Source organism: Peromyscus maniculatus, chromosome 4, assembly GCF_049852395.1.
Source record: "Peromyscus maniculatus bairdii isolate BWxNUB_F1_BW_parent chromosome 4, HU_Pman_BW_mat_3.1, whole genome shotgun sequence".
NCBI classification, from domain to species: Eukaryota; Metazoa; Chordata; class Mammalia; order Rodentia; family Cricetidae; genus Peromyscus; species Peromyscus maniculatus.
Window position 1 is genome coordinate 16252397 of NC_134855.1, and position 17406 is coordinate 16269802.

A 17406-nucleotide genomic window follows, 5' to 3' on the forward strand; every position below is an offset into this window, starting at 1 on the left:
GTCTAAAGGGAGGTGCCCATCCTCAGCATCCGCTTCACTCACGGTTTGCTTTTAGCAGTAGACGCACATGGAGATTCATTATACTCTTTAGTCGAGTCCACCGGAGTTCATACAGTAAAATAGCTGTGGTGTTAAGCTGGGTTTGGGAGCTTTCTCTTCAGTGGGCTTTGTTATAATAATAAAGGGGGTGGCCTTTATGTTTTCAGCTATTCAGATTATGCCTGGGTGCTGAGCCATCTTGAGCCAGGCATAGGGTGAGAGAGAGATTCTGGGGGTTTGTGGAGAAAGCATTGTGGAGGTACATGTAACCTGAATTGGGGACCTGCTGAAGACATGACTAGATAGGATTAACCCTAACCGTGGGGCTTATGGGGTTCCATTTAGGGGGAAGTATCCTTAGAGCTGCTCAGGGAGGCCATGAGTATCCTATCAAGGAGCTATCCTCTCAGACAGAGGTCAGGCATGTAGTCCTCAGTGTATCCTGAGCAGCCGTTGGCTCTCTGGACTTGCTCCTGGCTTTTTAGTATCACTTGGCAATGACTGGAGATGTACAGTTTCCCTGGTCTCTGGGAGCCTCCACCCAGGGAAGGCTTTGTGGGGCAAGAACAGGTCTGACCAAGCCTGGACTCCCTGCCTGGACCTTTCTGAGGAGGCCTGGAGGCCAAGCCCACTGATGTGGCCATAGCTGTTGGCCTGCTTGTCTCACTTCCTCCTTTTTTCCCAGACAAATGACGCAGCCGGCAACACCTGGAACTGGTTGTACTTCATCCCTCTCATCATCATTGGCTCCTTCTTTATGCTCAACCTAGTGCTGGGTGTGCTCTCAGGGTAAGAACCGCGGGCTCTGCTGGGCCCTCTGTATTGGCGCCCCTGGGGACACAGCACCCTGCTGTTCTGCACTTGGGCTCCTGTTTGGTCCCCACCCTTATATGGTCCAAGGAAGTTTATGTCACAAAGATGGTAAAGAGGACAGGCCTGACCTGACTCTGCCCCTACCTGAGCCGCAGAATCCCTGGGTGGCTGGCTCTATTGTCTCTGACCAGGCCTATGGCTCCCAAGGTGGATGGGAATAGAGCCTGGTGGGCGCCCAAAACAGCTGCCAGGATAAAGACTAGATGTAGAGGAGCATGCTCTGGAGCTGAAGTGGTCTCTGGGCTCTATGTGTCCTATAATAGGTGTGGCTATCACTAGCATATCTTTCCAGGTACCTTTGCAGAGGCTACCTGAGCCTCCAGTGTAGGTGACTGTCTTAGTCACTGTTCCGTTGGTGTGAAGAAGCACCATGACCAAGACAACTGTTATAAAAGCAGACATTTAATTAGGGCTTGCTTACAGTTTCAGAGGTGTAGTCCGTTATCACCCTGGCGGGGGAATCATGGTGACATGCAGGCGGGAGCTGAGAGTTCTATATCCTGACAGGCAGAGAGAGAGAGAGAGAGAGAGAGAGAGAGAGAGAGAGAGAGAGAGAGAGAGAGACAGAGAGAGAGAGAGACAGAGACAGACAGAGACAGAGACAGAGAGACAGACAGATAGACAGAAGAGAGAGAGTCAGAGAGACACAGACAGAGACAGAGAGGGAGGGAGAGACAGAGGGACAGAGGGACTGAGGGAGGGACGGAGGGAAGGAGAGAGAGACAGAGACAGAGAGAGACTGAGACTCCTGCTGACTGAGACTGACTCTTTGGGCATGGCAAGGGCTGTGGAAACCTCAAAGCCCACCCCTAATCTCTCTCAAGTAGTGCCACTCCCTAGTGACTAAGCATTTAAATATATGAGCCTATGGGAGACATTCTTATTCAGACCACCACAGTGACAGAGTAGAATTAGTCTGATGAGGAAGTTTAAAGCTGAGAAGGCACCTGAGGATGGGGTATCTCAACCGCGATCCAGAGAGGATTAGAAGTGAGCCAGGCAGAGGGTGGACGAGAGCCGGCTCAGCAGAGCACAGTAGGCTGGTAGTTCAGCAGTAGTGAGGGGTCTGGATTCCCAGAGCTGGAGCCGGAGCGTGTGGTGGGTGGAGTGAGGGTGCGGGAGCTGGAAGGAGCCTGCCTCCAGGCATGAAGCTTCTAGAAGCAACACTGTCCTGCAAACTGTGTCCCTGGACTGCTTGCTTTTCTCTCCTACATGGTATAGAGAGTTTGCCAAGGAGCGGGAACGAGTAGAGAACCGCCGTGCCTTCCTGAAGCTCCGTAGGCAGCAGCAGATTGAGCGAGAACTGAACGGGTACTTGGAGTGGATCTTCAAGGCGGGTGAGTCTGTGTGAAAGTGGGCAGCTGCACTTCCGATCCGTCCACTGTCCACCCTGCTGCCGCCCTGGATTCCTGGGCTCTGGGATGGAGCGGTGAAAAAGGCTGATCTTAGTGCATTGCCATATGATAGTCACAAACCCTCTGAGTGGAGGATCAGTCTAGGACCTGAGTACCCTGCTCTTGCCTTGCGTTTTTCTGTCATCCTTGCTCTGGGCACTGCAAACCTAAACTCTAACCTGCCTCCTCCATCCCAGGTAAAGTAGCTCCCCTCTGGATGGGCTTCTTTTCTCCATCTGGGAGACTCCCTTCATAGGGCTATCCCTCTCCTTGTCGGCAGTTTCCTCTTCCTTAGGGCTTTCCCTCTGCACCTGGGCTGTTCCCTCCATGTGGTCTACCCCCTCTGTGTAAACTGCTACCTCTGGGCTGCTCTTCCATGTGGGCTGATCTATCCATGCTGGTAGCTCCCTTCCATGTGGGCTGCTTCATTTGTGTGAGCTGCTCCTTCTGTGTGGGCTGCTGTCCTGCCTGAGGTCTTAGAAATACTCCATCAGTGGCAAAGTCAGTTACAGCTGCTGTGTAGGAGGACCATTTGTAGGTTGGACATGGGATGGTGAGGTCGCTGGGCTTCCTGCTTGGGGCATGGTTTTGGGTGTTGGTAGAGGGCATGCAGTCATAGCCTACTGATGTGGATGTGTATAGAGGAGCAGGCAGGTGCTTCCAGACTACTTTTACAGGTTTTCCTGGGATGAGTCCCTTTTGGGGGATGGGTAGAAAGGCCCTGACCTGAGCTTTGCCCCTCACAGAGGAAGTCATGTTGGCCGAGGAGGACAAGAATGCTGAAGAGAAGTCCCCTTTGGATGGTAAGTGGTCTCAATAGCACTCCCCACACAGTAGGAACTCAGATACCTGTTTCCCTGGGACATTGTGCCATGTTAGGCCCCTTTAGATCTGTCATAGTAACACATGGGCTGTAGAATCGGAGCAGCCTGGGCTTCTGACACATGCATACATTATCTTTTGTTGGAAGCTATGCTGGACAGTGCTGCTTCTAGAAGCTTCATGCCTGCAGGGTTTGAGATGAGCTGTCTGTCTCTGGAGTTACGGTTATCCCTAAGGCCCCAGAAGACTCCAGGCAATGTCCAGAGCCCTTCGTAGAGTTGGGGGCCTCCACTACTGTTGGCGCCTGCCGTTGCCTGCACAGCCCGAGCCATGGGCAGGCTTAGGTTGGGACCAGACAGCATGGCATGCTGTCACCTCTGCAGGTCACCTCACTCTGAGCAAATCTGTACATGCACCTCTGCATCCCTGGCCTGGCCCCAGATGATATGTCTCAGTCTTCTTGGTGGTTATGCCTCCCTAGCGTCCTTGCTTTGGATGGAAGAGAAAGAGTGACCCTCAAGATTCCATGTCCTTTCCATGTGAGGAGTGAGAAGGGCTTAAGGGTCAGGGTCAGGGAACTGCTGTGCCTCAGTGTCAAGACAGGAGCTGAGATCACGTGGAGCGTTCTCAGGATCGATAGTGCCACACAGCCGAAAGACTCCCTGGGTGGGTCCCCGATGCTGCAGTTCACACTGGTCCCCACTACCCATTGTTTAAAGCAGTGTTGAAGAGGGCCGCCACCAAGAAGAGCCGAAACGACCTGATCCACGCGGAGGAGGGCGAGGACCGGTTTGTGGACCTCTGTGCTGTTGGTGAGTCTCGGGGGGGGGGGGGGGGGCGCCTTCTGAGGCTGTGAAACCCTGACTGGATGCTCCTTCTGTCATCCGCCCGGGGTTCTTCCCTTTACGGTGCCTCAGCACTCCCTGAAGTGTCCTTCTGGGCGCCACTGCTTTTGGCTACAGGACACCCTGTAGTCAGAACCCAGGGTGGAAGGCACAGAGGGTTTCTCCTTATCCTCCCTTGCTCCTCCCTTTCCTTGGCCTGGGCCTCTAACACCCTGGCTCTGCACCCTCCCTCTTCCACAGTGAAATGAGCCTGGTTGATTTTTCCTGCAGAGCTGGGCATTTTCGTTCCCTTAGTGCCCCAAATACCTGGCATTTCCCTACCAGAAGCCTTACTGTGCTTCCTTCTGCCAGGATGGTGCAGCCCTGGGTCTCCTGCAGCTGTGTGGGAGAGGCACAGACCCCAGCAATGCCGAGGCCACACAGCAAACCCATCTGGCCTGCCTAGACCTTCAGCGGTCTGAGTGTCCCAGAGTGAGGTCCCAGGTGGAGTCTGCTTCCTGCTTGTCGGTGTCTGCGCCTCTCCCCCTCTTCTGGCTGTCCCTCAGCCATGCCATTTCCTTTTTCTATTTCTCCTCGTAAGGAGAAATGTTGCCCTAAATTCCTGTGGCCATTTGTCTTTTCTTACCAGTGCCTTCATCTCTACAGATGGGCTCCCCGGGGTGGGCTACTGAGGACAGAGGTGTCTGCACTTTTGAGAATTCCAGTGTTAGTATCTTTCATTAGCGGCTCAGAAAGATATTTGCCTTCACCTCGGTGCATGTTCCTTTAAAAATTTTCCAGGTTTTTTGTTTGTTTTATTTGAGATGGGATCTCTCTCTCTCTCTCTCTCTCTCTCTCTCTCTCTCTCTCTCTCTCTCTCTCTCTCTCTCTCTCTCTGTAACCCTCACTGTCCTGGAAGTCACTGTGTAGACCAGGCTGGCCTTGAACTCACAGAGATTGACCTGCCTCTGCCTCCCAAGTGCTGGGATTAAAGACTTGTGTCATCGTACACGGTCATTTCCCCCCAGTTTTGAGGCTAGTTGGGTGAGCACAAAGCAGCATTGGACTAGGACTGTAATTTTTGTTTGATTGACGCTGATAGTTTTGGTCCTTTTGTTGCCTGAAATGAGTATCCACTCATTTACTTTTCTGTTGACTTGTGTTCATTTTATAGTAGTGACAGGCAATGTGTGTTACAGATCTAAATCTAATTTTAAAAATTACAGTTATATTTACATAATTGTCTTTGATTATCATTTTACCTACATTCTGATTTTGTAAAATGACTTAGAATTTTTGAAAAACCTTTTTTACTGTGGCATATATGCATATAAAGACTATTAGAATTGTGTGACTCCTGGTTGGTTGGTTGACCACACTTCACTGGATGGCCCCACACCCATGAATATATCGGCAGTACAGAGTGAACTTGGTGGACTATTTTTTTAAAAAGTAAATGAGGATATGAAGTTTGGAGGAGGTGGGGAGTGGGGGGTGGATCTGGGAGGAGTTGGGGGGGGAACAGGAAGAGATATGATCAAGAGAAATTGTAAGAATTCCTCAAAGGAATTCTTAAAAATATTATACTAAAGAGAACACTGTAATTGTTTGTAGGTGAGATTAACTGAAGACCTGTGTGGTCCTAGAAAAATAGAGGGTGTTGGGAATGAACTTGGGCCAGTTTTGTAATTTATACTTTATTAAGAAATCTGTTTTTTTGTTTCTGTAGAGTTGCATGTAGCATTCCCTTAATTAATTTTGTGTTTAGTCATTTGTGTGTTTTTTTCACTCAATAAATATTTAGTAAATACCCATAATACTACAGGAGTTCTTTGAGGCATTTGAGCGTGGTGTTGGACAGATGATCGTGGCCCTTTGTCTTTAGGGGTCTGTTCAGCAAAGCATCAGATGAGACAATGATTATCACATGTGTAGCTCATCAGAGGCAGCTGTGTTAGAAGGAAGAAAAATTCGGGAAGGGTAGACTCTCAAGGGTCTAGATGTAGTGTTACAGTTTATGGCTCTAGGACAAAATACCATTAAGTAAGGAGCTGGAAAAGAATGAGAAAGAACCTTCTAGAAATAAGTATCCAGACCCTAAGACAAGAATGGAGCTAGCATTCATGAGCAATATCAAAGGCTAAAGGTAGGCTAACTAGGATTCCAGGTGGCCATCCTTGGTCTAAATCTGCTGTCTGGCTTTCACTGAAGCGGAAGCTGTGTCTCCTTGGGATGCTGAAGAGAAAATGAAATGGGAAAAGGTACAAGCAGGGAAGCCAGTTTGTGAAGGCCAGGGTACAAATTAAACAGGAGGGATCCTAGGCCTGGCTTTGGGTAGTAGAGAAGGAGATGATAAATGCTTGGACTTCAGGCCGATTTGAAGACAGTCCAGTCAGGTGTGTCTGAGCATAGGAGAGCTCTCCAGGAAGCTCTGGGTTTTGTCTGAGGAACAGCAGGGATAGAGGAGCTCTGGCTAGGAGATGGGGCTGTGGGCTGAGTCGGGGCACAAAGGTTTGCTTTGTTGAGAGCACAGGGTATTGGAGATGTCTGTTGGAGGCCAGGCACAGGCCCACACTGGTGTGTGTAGTGTGTGTAGTGTGTGCAAGCTGCTCGTGGCTCTGCGGATGACACAGACCCTGGTTGGCACGGCTTTGCTGCTATTGGTCCCCAGTGCATCCTTTGGTTTCTTTTTTTTCCTAATTAGGATCATATAGAATGACATATGATAATTATCATTATATCACATATTAACATGTATTAATGAATGTTAGAACCTGGACCTCCTGCAAGAACACTAAGCACTCTCAACCACTGAGCTTTCTCTCCAGTCCTATTTTTTTTAAAAAAAATTAATTTATTTTATTTTATTTGCAGGAATGTTTTGCCTGCATATATATGTATATGCAGCCGTGTGTGCCTACAGATAACTGTGAGTCACCACGTGGGTGCTGAGAACCAAACCTGGGTCCTCTGCAAGAACAGCAAGTGCTCTTAACGGCTGAGCTATCTCTCTAACCTCTTTCTAATTTTCTAAAAACACTCGTTTCATTTTTTTCTCTCTTTCTTAATAATGAAGGCTTTTGGGTTGTGTGTCTTCCTTTCTATACAGCGTTGCTATAATGTATCCCTTTTTGTTGACATCTATATCATATTCCTTATTTTCCTCTTTGAGCCAGAGGTTGTCTAGGAGTTTGCTTCTTAACTGGCAAGTAGGGGCAATATCTGGATGAGCTTCAATTTGATAAAATTATATCAGATAATGATTGGGAGATGAGGCCTATAAATCTCCTTAAGTTTATAAATTTTCAAATTAAGGTTTGTAACTAATCTTAATATTTCATTAGCATAAACAAAAAGTATATGTCCTGTAGCTGAGAGTTATCAAGCTTGTTAATTGAAATTGCTACTTCTTTGCTTTCTGTCTTGTAGGGCTGTCACTTTGGAGGGGTGCTGTTGGTGTTCCAGCTGCATGCTTTTTATCTTGTATTCTAGGGTTGTTTGTGAGGCTGTAATCACCATGCTTTCCTCAGTTCTTCTGTGTTGTCACACAGGGTCTGACCTTACTCCACTGGACACTTGGCTTCCTCCCTCCCTCTCTCCCTCCCTCCCTCCCTCCCTCCCTCCCTCCCTCCCTCCCTCCCTCCCTCCCTCTCTCCCTCCCTCCCTCCCTCCTTCCTTTCTTTTTCTTGACAAGGTCTTACTCTGTAGCTCCTGCTGACCTGGCACTCACTGTCTAGTCCAGCCTGGCGTTGAACTCATGGTGGTCCTCCTGATCTGCCTCTTACCTACCAAGTGCTGGGATTATAGGCATGGTGCCTGGCCTTGATCTTGTCTGACGATACGCCACTGTTCTGTTCTTTTTATTGTTGCTGTCAGTGTTTGGGATCACATTTACCTGGTGATTTTTTCTCTTTTATTCCTCTTTAGAATGTTGTCTTAGGGTTCTATTGCTGCAATGAAGCACCATGACCAAAAGCAAGTTGGGTAGAGAAGGGTTGATTTGGCTTCCACTTCCACATCGTAGTCTATCAGTGAAGAAAGTGGGACAGGAACTCAAACAGGGCAGGGTCCTGGAGGCAGGAGCTGATGCAGAGGCCAAGGAGGGGTGCTGCTTACTGGCTGCTTGCTTAGCCTGCTTTCAAATAGAACCCAGGACCTCCAGCCCAGGAATGGCACCACTCACAATGGGCTGGGCCCTCCCCCACCAATCACTAATTGAGAAAATGCCCTACAGGCAGATCTCATGGAGGCATTCATTTTCTCAGTTGAGGGTCCCTCCTTTCAAGTAGCCTGTGTCATTGACATACGACCTGCCAGCACGTGTATCAAGTTCCTTTATAAAATGTATTTAACTGGCCTTAGCTTTCCCCTCAAGTCCTAGTCTTGTGGGCTAGTGTGATTTCTTTCCTTGTTCTTCGTGTTTATTATTTGTGTGACATTTCTGTGGTGTCTGGATCAGGTTGGTATATGTCATGTTCCCTGTTCCTTTGCCCATCTCTAGGTTCCAGTTCCGTTCCACAGATGGGCTTTTCCCTAACTTGCTCTCATAATTAGAATGGATATTCTATTCATTTTCCTTCTTTAACTTGGAGATGTTTCAGTCACTAAATTGTTGTTTCCACTTACTCTGTTCCATCCCTAACCTAGGAGGCGTGACCTTTGCGGAGCTTCTGCACATGGTTGGCCCCGTGCTTAGCATCCTGCTGTGGCTTCCTGAGGAGCCCTACCTGAGAGCCTTTCCCACTCTGCTCTTCTTCAGGTCTTCCTCACAAGATGGTTTCCTATATTCCCACTGTGCTGCTGACCTGTTAGTGCCCCTCACAGGCTGAAGGGTGCAGACTTTGAGGTCCCGCGTGCTCGCCGCCCCCCCTGGTTCCTGTGCTTCTCCTGGACCATCGTCGGGTGGCACCTGGGCTGCTGGGACAGTTCCTCCTTGGCTCTGGGGCTGTGACTTCATCATAGTTATCGCTTCCTGTTGACCTCTTCTCTGCCTCAGTCTCAGCTCAGGCTTGCCATGAGAGAGACTGTTTGTCCACCTGTTTATTTCATCTCTTTTCGCTGGCTGAGTGGCTTAGAAACGAAGTTCTTTTTTCTCTAACAAGTCTGTCTTAGTTAACTATTATGTTTCTGTGAAGAGACACTATGACCAAGGAAGCTTAAAGAGAAAGCATTTAACTGGGGCCTAACTAACCATTTTAGAGGGTTAGTCCAAGACCAACATGGTTGGGAGCATGGTGGCAGGCAGGCATGGTGCTGGAGGAGTAGCTGAGAGTTCACATCTGATCCACAAGATGGAGTCAGAGAGAGATGAGACTGGGCCTGGTGTGGGCTTTGAAACCTCAAAGCCGGTCCCAGTGACACACCTCCTCCAATAAGGCCATACCTTCTAACTGTTCTTAAACATTCCATCAACTGAGAGCCAAGCATTCAAATATATGAACCTGGTGGGGTGGGGGGCACTCTTCCTTAGACCACCACAGATTCTTTCTCTCTCCGAGTTTCACTTTGTTTTGATGAATTGGTGAGATTACTCCCCATCCCCACAGAACCCACGGATGTTGGCGTGTTGCTTGTTCTATGTCACTTTCAATGCCACATACTGGGACAGGCCAGCTAGGCTGGAAGGATGCTTTGAACCTTCCTTCTTCTTAGTAGTCTTAGATAGGCAATGACGGTGTGAGTCTTGGTTATCCTTCGTTTTCTGTGCCTTCCGTAGAGCCTGACAGGGATAACCCACATATGTATCTGTGTATACGAGTTGTTGAACTAGTCATGCCAAGGACCCATGAGGACTCTGTATTCACTGATGCTCCTTGTAGTTGAGTGGAGGGAGTCTTTGTGCGTAGCTGGCTAGGATCTGATGTCATTCATGAATTATTTTAATGCTCCAATACCTGTAGCTTGAAGATATCAGATCTTGTTTTTCTTGAGACATGCTTTCATTATAGATAATACATGCTGGCATTAGCTGTGCCCGGGAAACACAGAAGAGTGAAAAAGGGTCCCAGTCTCTGTGGTTTCCCTCATAGCCTACGATGTGAACGGTGTATTTACCAGAGACCTCACTGGAGACCTCTCCAGAGCAGACTTGGATATACATGGTCTGCTTGCTGGGAAATGCAGCCCAGAGACCCAGGTTCACAAAGTGCCCAAGAGGGATATTGGCGTGGTTGCCTATGCTTCCTGCCCAAGGGCACCAGGCTTCAGTGTATATGCGGCTGGCACGTCTAATTTCTTTCTTTTTTTTTTTTTTTGGTGCCAAGGACAAGAAGTGCCTTCAGGTTGTACTCTGAGGGCCCTATCAAGCTTTGAGTGTGTGTTAGAGTGAAGAGCTGGGAGAGGATTTCAAGAACAGTGTGAAGGAGAGGAGTGGTGTGTGGCTGGGTAGTTGTAAAAAAAAAGAAACATTCCTGTGAGGCCTTCCTACATGAGTCTTGCTGCCCCTTTCTTGGATGGTATGGTGAGCTGGGTGTGGATGATCTTGCTGAGACTTTGTTGAGTGACTCAGTGGTTTGCACGTTCTCTATATTGTGAGTGGCCCTGTGCATGTACATACATACAGTCCTGCTGTGCGCCTGTTGAATATGTGAGCATCTGGTTGGGTCTGCAACCAGAGTGAGCCTGGCCAGGCGCTAGATGTGTGCTGAATGTGCGTGTATGACTCTGAGGTTTCTGTGTGACCGTGTGAGTATGTCGTATGTATGTGGGGTCTGAGGCAGTGCCTTGCTCTGCACATCTGCTGTCCTTCAGGTAACAGATCTTGGCTTGTCTGTCCAGCTGTGTCTTCCCAGCCCCATAGGGAAGAACAGTGCCTTATTTGCAGCCCTTCCCAGCACTGGCCCAGAGGCTCCTTTATATGATTCAGCCCCGGTTTGTGGAAGTAGCCACCTCCATGGTGCACATGTAAGGCTGAGGCTGAGGCTGGCTTAGTGGGGAGTTGTGAGGGAGCACAGGTTTCTGTAGGAGTTTGCTGGTGTGACAGCCAGAACCAGGCCTTCGCTCTTAAGGCCTTGGAGGTCATTGCTGGCTGATGGACTTCCTCTATACCTTCCTCTTGGTCCTGGACATTGTGAAAGCCTCTGCCTATGGAGATGGAGAAGGTCCTCCAGAGGCTCAGGGACTTGGCTACATTTCCCCAGACTGATAATATTTTCAGTGTACCTGGGTGTGTACACACTTATGTGTGGGAAAGCATCCATTCTACATCCATTCTTAGACACTCCCAGTCCCAGATGTCCGGAAGCCCCTTAGCTGGGATGCAGTGTATGCTTTCAGAGGAACACAGGAACAACTGATATCTAGGCCCTCTGTGCAGAAACTATGACAGTAGTACAGACTTGAAGAAAGAGTCAGGAGTATCTAGACACACCCTTCATTCTACACCTACCCATCAAACCTTTAGGGACCCAGAGACCAGTCTCATTTATATGTAAGCACTTAGGGAAACCATCTCTGAACAGGGCTCATCGGCAAACACACTGATTATTGGTGATAAGGTTGTTGTCATTGTTTGCAGTGGGTTGAGGACCATATTTTATATGGAGTGTCAGACACTGGAGATAACCTTGAAGCCAAGACTCAGACTCAAGAGCCAGGGTGTAAAGGAGTCAATGAAGAGAACTGTAAAGGGCCAAGGTGGAGCAGGAATAGTGAATCCTGTAGGGAGAAGAAGGTAGCCATTTGGTTGTATTTAGAGTTGGATTACAGCAGGTACAGCAAACTTTCTAGACCATGAGTATTTAGGGCTCTGGACAAGATAGTAGCTACTACTAACACATAAACACATTTAGCTGTGTTCTAGAAGAATTGAATAAGAAACAAGAGGACAGTGATTGCTGATCATAGGGAGAAAGGGAAGGCCAGATACTGCAGAGCCCCAAAGATAGAATTAGTGGTGGGATTTATTTATATCTTTGGAGGAAAATCATGGAGTACCTGTAGAGGGTACCCATGTCAGAGCTGTCCTTTTGGAAGTTGGCCAGGGTCTTGGGGACTGGAGACATTGATTGTTGATCATCCAGTCTGGTACCCAGTAGCCTGGACTCCCTAATCCGAGAAATGAGAAAGGGCTGGAATCCATTCAGGGGCCATGGAGGTAAGCAGCTCAGTTGCCTGTGGTCAGGAAGATGTCTTCAGAATGCTCAAGAGTGAGCATATGCCTGAGGGGGATGTCTATAGGTGGGTGGTTGCTTGTCCTGGGAGCCCACTGTTCCCTGAGCCCTCATCAAGACTTGTCCTGCAGGGTCTCCCTTTGCTCGTGCCAGCCTCAAGAGTGGGAAGACGGAGAGCTCGTCATACTTCCGGAGGAAGGAGAAGATGTTCCGGTTCTTCATCCGGCGTATGGTGAAAGCACAGAGCTTCTACTGGGTGGTTCTGTGCGTGGTGGCCCTGAACACATTGTGCGTGGCCATGGTGCACTATAATCAGCCTCAGCGGCTTACCACTGCACTGTGTACGTACTCTAGTCCCTTCCCCAGGGCCCTTCCCAACCACTCTACTCTGTAGCCTGGAAACCCTGGTATTGGATGCTCTGGACGGTGTCCCACTTCTACTGTACAGTCATGGGCCTGGCCTGTGTTCAGGGCCTGAAGATTCCCCCATCCTTAATTGATCTGACTAGATGCTCATCATGTTTGTCTCATGATATGAAATGAGTGGTTCTTAGGGGAATAGATAAGTGCATGAGCAGGGGCAAGCCAGACTAGAAGATTCAGTCATCGGTGACTTAGTTCCTGGCCTCTTTGCCCTGAGGCTACTTCTGGATGCCTGGGGAGGCCGAGTTGGATTTCTGCATTCTCCCAGAGCTCTCCTGATCACTCTGTCTCTTTACCGTGGGCTGAGTTGGGGAGTTTCCGTGTTCCCCACAGGGCCAACTTGATGTCTCATGTCGTGAGCCCCTCACTAGTCACTGGGATCTGAGTCATGTTCAGCTGGTCCCAGCTACAGTTCAGAGAAGGCAGACAGGAGGACCCTGGAGGGTTGAGACTTCCTATGCTTGTCTGGCATAAGTACTGATCCTCAGAGAATGATCCCCCAAGTCATATGAGGAACAGCTCACTCAAGTGTTAAAGAATCTACTGATGTTCTACAGTCAGTGTGTGGCTTTCCATTTCCTCGGGCCTCAGCTGCACTTACTCTTGTTATCTGCAGTGGGTGTGGAGGAATAGGACCTAACTAAGTTCACTTTCTCCAGAGGGATCTGTGTGCCCAAAGTTGCCTGAGTCCTTCAGGAGAGCCCTGTCTGACCTAGTGAGACTCCATCCTGGCCTCTGCTGGCTGAGTAGTCTTCCCCGATGGAGGCCCTTTTGTAACCACACTCTGTGGACCACTAAGCCCGCTCATCCCCTGAAAAGCTCCCATCTGGTGTGGGCATTGACGACCCCATAGTAGTCAGTCACATGCATGCATGGCACACTGTTTTGGGAGTAGGATTCTAGGCTGTAGCTTCCTGAATTTCTGTGCTGAGCTCTGTGACTTGCCTCATAGGGTGAAGGTGTAGAGGCAGCAGAGTGAGAAGGAGTAGAGGTGGCGTCAGCTGTCAGCCTGACCTGGGCTCCCGGGGGAGGATGCAGGTCAGGGTTAGTGTATGTCATGCAGCAGCACGTCCCGGCCTCCAGGGCCTGTGTCCTAGGGTGGTGGTTTGATGTCTCAGGACTTTTCTGTTGGTTCTCCAGGCTCATGTTTTCCCCACTATTGGGTTTGGGTGGGAACCGAAGAACCTGATTCCTGCTTTCTCAGTTGTTGAGGCTTGTACTTCTCTCATGAAGCCATGGTATCTTGTCACTTTTAGTTACTCCTGGGTGGTTGCTGTCTAAGCAGGTCATGTGTGTATGTTGTGGGGCATTTGTCTGCTTATGTGTCTAATGTGTGGTGGCACAGGCTAGAAAGGCCCCAATGCTGGGTTAGGCCATAGATAGGCCTGCCGGGTGATATGTCCCTTGGTCCTCTGGTGCTTTCTCTTCTCAGTGCTTTCCTGTAATTCCTGGCTCTCTTGGCCTCATCGAGGGAACATTACTGAAGGAGAGTAGGCCTTTACAGGATCTGAATGTTTCTACCTAGAGTCTGAGGCATTGTCTTTGAGAGCTAGACTGACCCAGTAAGGTGGGGCAGCCTTGCCAGAGGCTGAGGGAGTGTTGGATCTTGAACAGACCAGTGGGAGCTCTGCCACATGACAGATGATCCCAAAGCACAACCAGGACCTTTGAAACCAAAGCTTGGATGATGAAGGGGGTAATGAAGGGGATAATGAAGCTGCTGAGTCTTGTCATCCTGTGAGCCCTATGAAGTCTTACCCATAGATAGACACCATTCCCCTCTGTTCCATGGCATACTGGTCTCTTACTATAAAGAACAAATAAAACCCCCAAACAAAACAATTTTTTGAAAAGTATTTGTGTGTGCACAGGTCAGAGGACAGTTTGTGGGAGATAATTCACTCCTTTTACTGTGTGGGTCCTGGGGAGCCAATCTCAGGCTGTCAGCTTGAGGTCAGCCTTTGCCACTGAGCCATTTTACTGACCTTAGAAAAACTCATTTCCTGATCTCTTTCTGTTTCCCTTTAGCTTGTAAGCCCTACAGAAATGATGAATATTGTTTCCCATCAGCTCTGGTGCCAGTTGAATGAATGATACAGGAATGAATGAAGGGACCTCTTTATTGCCTCAGAGGGAGGTTGTGTCTAATGCTGTGGCCATTTTGACAGGATATAAGGGCGTTTTTGACCTTTCCTCTGAAAGTTTAACCCCTGACAATTCTTGTCCAAACCTCTGATTTTATTTTTCTGAAGAGCAAGCTCAGTGCGTGGACTGCCTCACTTTGGTGTGTAGGGGGCAGGTGTTCCAGGTTCCAAAGGAGCTCAATGGAAGGAGCTGCTCCTTTGGCTGCGGAGGTACTTGGGGCTTCAGATAGGAGAGTTGGGTCACTCCGTTCTGCTCTGTGTCTCCCTTGTCTGCTGAGCTGTTCCAGGCTGGTGTGTGTAACGGTAGCTTTTCTTCTTTACTTCACACCTGCTGACGAGGACATTTAGGCTGAGTGTTGGTCACTTGGGCAGTGTCAAGCCTGTCTGGGGAGGGTCCTGTCCCTGACAGGCTCCTTGGCCTACTTATTAGCATCCCATGCTAGAAACAGGTACCCACTGGCTCTGAGGGTGTGCTTACGGGGCTGAGTTGTTCTTGGTGTATAAAATGCCTGCCCCAGCCCGTTTGTATGATGCTGTCGAGCTAGCATTGCAGCTGCTGTTGCAAACTCGCCCCCAGCTGAAGCATTTGGATCTTCACAGAATGACCTTTGGAGAATGGTGGGTGCAGGCGAATCTCAGAGTGTACTGGCATGGAGAATGAATACTCTTCTACTCTTATCAGAAGCTGTGTCTGCCTGCAGTCCCATGTCCTTGACAGAGACCCTGGGATGGTTAGGTTGGTGGCTTTCTGGTGACAGGGATCTTAGAAGCTTGTCTTTGCTTCTTGGTTATGACTTTGTGCTCTGTGTGGCTCTGCTCTGAGTTGAGGTCACAAAAACAGTTGGCACCTTTGGGAGCTCATACGAGATAGGTGGTAGAAAGTGTTCCATTTAGTAGTTGAGGCAAACACATGAGTAAAGTTAAAATCAAACCTTGTTCTTGTGGGGTCCTAAGAAAGGATGTCAGGAAGTTGTTATGGGAGACTCTTAGGAGGAGTCTGGGATCCCTAATGGAGACTGGAACATGGTAGAAGGTAGAATGAGGAACTGGAACATGGGACAATGTAGACGAGCCATTGGGCTGTGCCCAGCCTCATTGTCCCAGCCTCCTCTGAAGTGTCCTGAGGCAGCTCACTCCTGAGTGATCCTGTACTTGTGTCCTATAGACATTGAGCATTTGTTATCATTGGAACCAGTGCATCTCATGACCTTTCAATTTTTTATCCCTCTCCTGAGCTGTGGCCAGAGCAGGGCGGGGGGGGGGGGGGGGGGGGGGGTTGGGTGGGGTGGGGTGGTTCAGACCAAGCCCAGAAGGCTCAGAGGTGTGCTGCTGTCAGGCTTTGGCTAGAGGCCTGGTGAGAGGAGCCTGAGCTAAACCTTCTCTTCTCTGCCTTCTAGACTTTGCAGAGTTTGTTTTCCTGGGTCTCTTTCTCACAGAGATGTCCCTGAAGATGTATGGCCTAGGGCCCAGGAGCTACTTTAGGTCTTCCTTCAACTGCTTTGACTTTGGGGTGAGTAAGATGCCTCACTAGGTCCCTTCTGTTGAGTGAGTCTGAGATGTGCACAGCCCCATCCCCTGTATATACTCAGAGTGGGCTGAGCTCTGTGACCCTGTGTGGGCCAGAAAGGCTGCTGGAGACTGGGAGGAAATAAGAGTTGTAGAGGGAGGCCTGTCCTAGCTCTACCTAGTGGCCAGAATGTCAACGGCTGCTTTCCTGAAGGATATATGCTCTTTCCTCCTCGATCCTATGTGTAGATTGACAATTGGGGCAAGGCTCTATAGCTCCTTCTGTACCCGAGACCTTGTCTCTTAGCAACTCAATTTTCCCAGTAGAGTTTGGGGACTGTGGTCCAGCATCCTACCATCCTGCAGTCTGGCCTGGGCTAGTTCTGAGAAAGAACCATGCTAGACTTGCCTTTTTGGAGAGTGTGTGGTAGGACTGGCCTGGTCTCTTCCTAACCTCTATGGGTCAGAGAGGCCTCAGTGAGAGCTATTGCTATGGCTCACCCTGAGAGTGGGGCCATGTAATAGAGCATGCAGGATGTGCTTAGCCCGAAGTCCCAGGATTGTTCCTGTTGGCACCTGCCGAGGTGATGAGTGGAGGCCCACAGCCGTGTGTAAGACTTGGAATTCTGGAAGAAAACGGAGGGGGATTTGGCCAGATGGACAGAAACTTCAGCATAGAGTGAAGTTTTCTCTTCTCAGGCTCAGGTGTGCAGTTCTCGAAGCCCTCAGTCCGCTGGCATGTGAAACTATGACAAGTGACCATTTCCACAGCCAGGATCCTACCTCACAGCAGCAGCAGGCTAGGGTAACTGTCACAGGCGTTTCTCTTCAGAAAAGGGCCTACAGGAAGCACAGAGGAGCCGCAGGCACAGAGAGGGGATGGTGCTGGTGTCGCAGCTGCTTACAGCCCGGCTGTTCACGGGGCTCTGACCTCTATCCCTGGAGCTCTTTCTCTTTCTGTGAGAAGTACATATTTGCAGCTGGACAATGTTCTCAAACCTGTCCCTGTCAGTAGGGTTTTGGGAATCAAAAGACCTATTAAAAAAAGATTTTTTTGCAAGTGGTTGTGAGCCATCCAGTGTGGGTCCTGGGAAGCAAACTCAGCTTCTCTTCAAGATCAGTATGTGCACTTAACTGCTGAGCATTCTCTCTCACCCCAGAGACTAGTTTTGTTTTGTATTGCCTTGGTCCTTTTCAGTCAACCCGGTATGCCTCTACATGCATTCCTTTTAAGGACATATTGGGCATTTGAGGGTATTTTTATGGATAT

At 49.2% G+C, this 17406-nt stretch overlaps 1 protein-coding gene across 9 annotated transcripts in view; it reads left to right on the forward strand.

The window, feature by feature from the left end:
* Cacna1b (calcium voltage-gated channel subunit alpha1 B) overlaps nt 1-17406 on the forward strand; it is a 157824-nt gene that overhangs the window by 39957 nt on the left and 100461 nt on the right. For 6 of the 9 annotated variants that reach the window (XM_076569298.1, XM_076569302.1, XM_076569299.1 and 3 more), the window contains exons 7-12: nt 725-828; nt 2134-2249; nt 3053-3109; nt 3848-3940; nt 12195-12404; nt 16028-16140. In XM_076569298.1, coding sequence (XP_076425413.1) covers nt 725-828; nt 2134-2249; nt 3053-3109; nt 3848-3940; nt 12195-12404; nt 16028-16140 — 693 coding nt within the window. The remainder of the gene's footprint in view (nt 1-724; nt 829-2133; nt 2250-3052; nt 3110-3847; nt 3941-12194; nt 12405-16027; nt 16141-17406) is intronic. The other 3 variants (XM_076569301.1, XM_076569305.1, XM_076569307.1) reach the window with 1 other exon arrangement.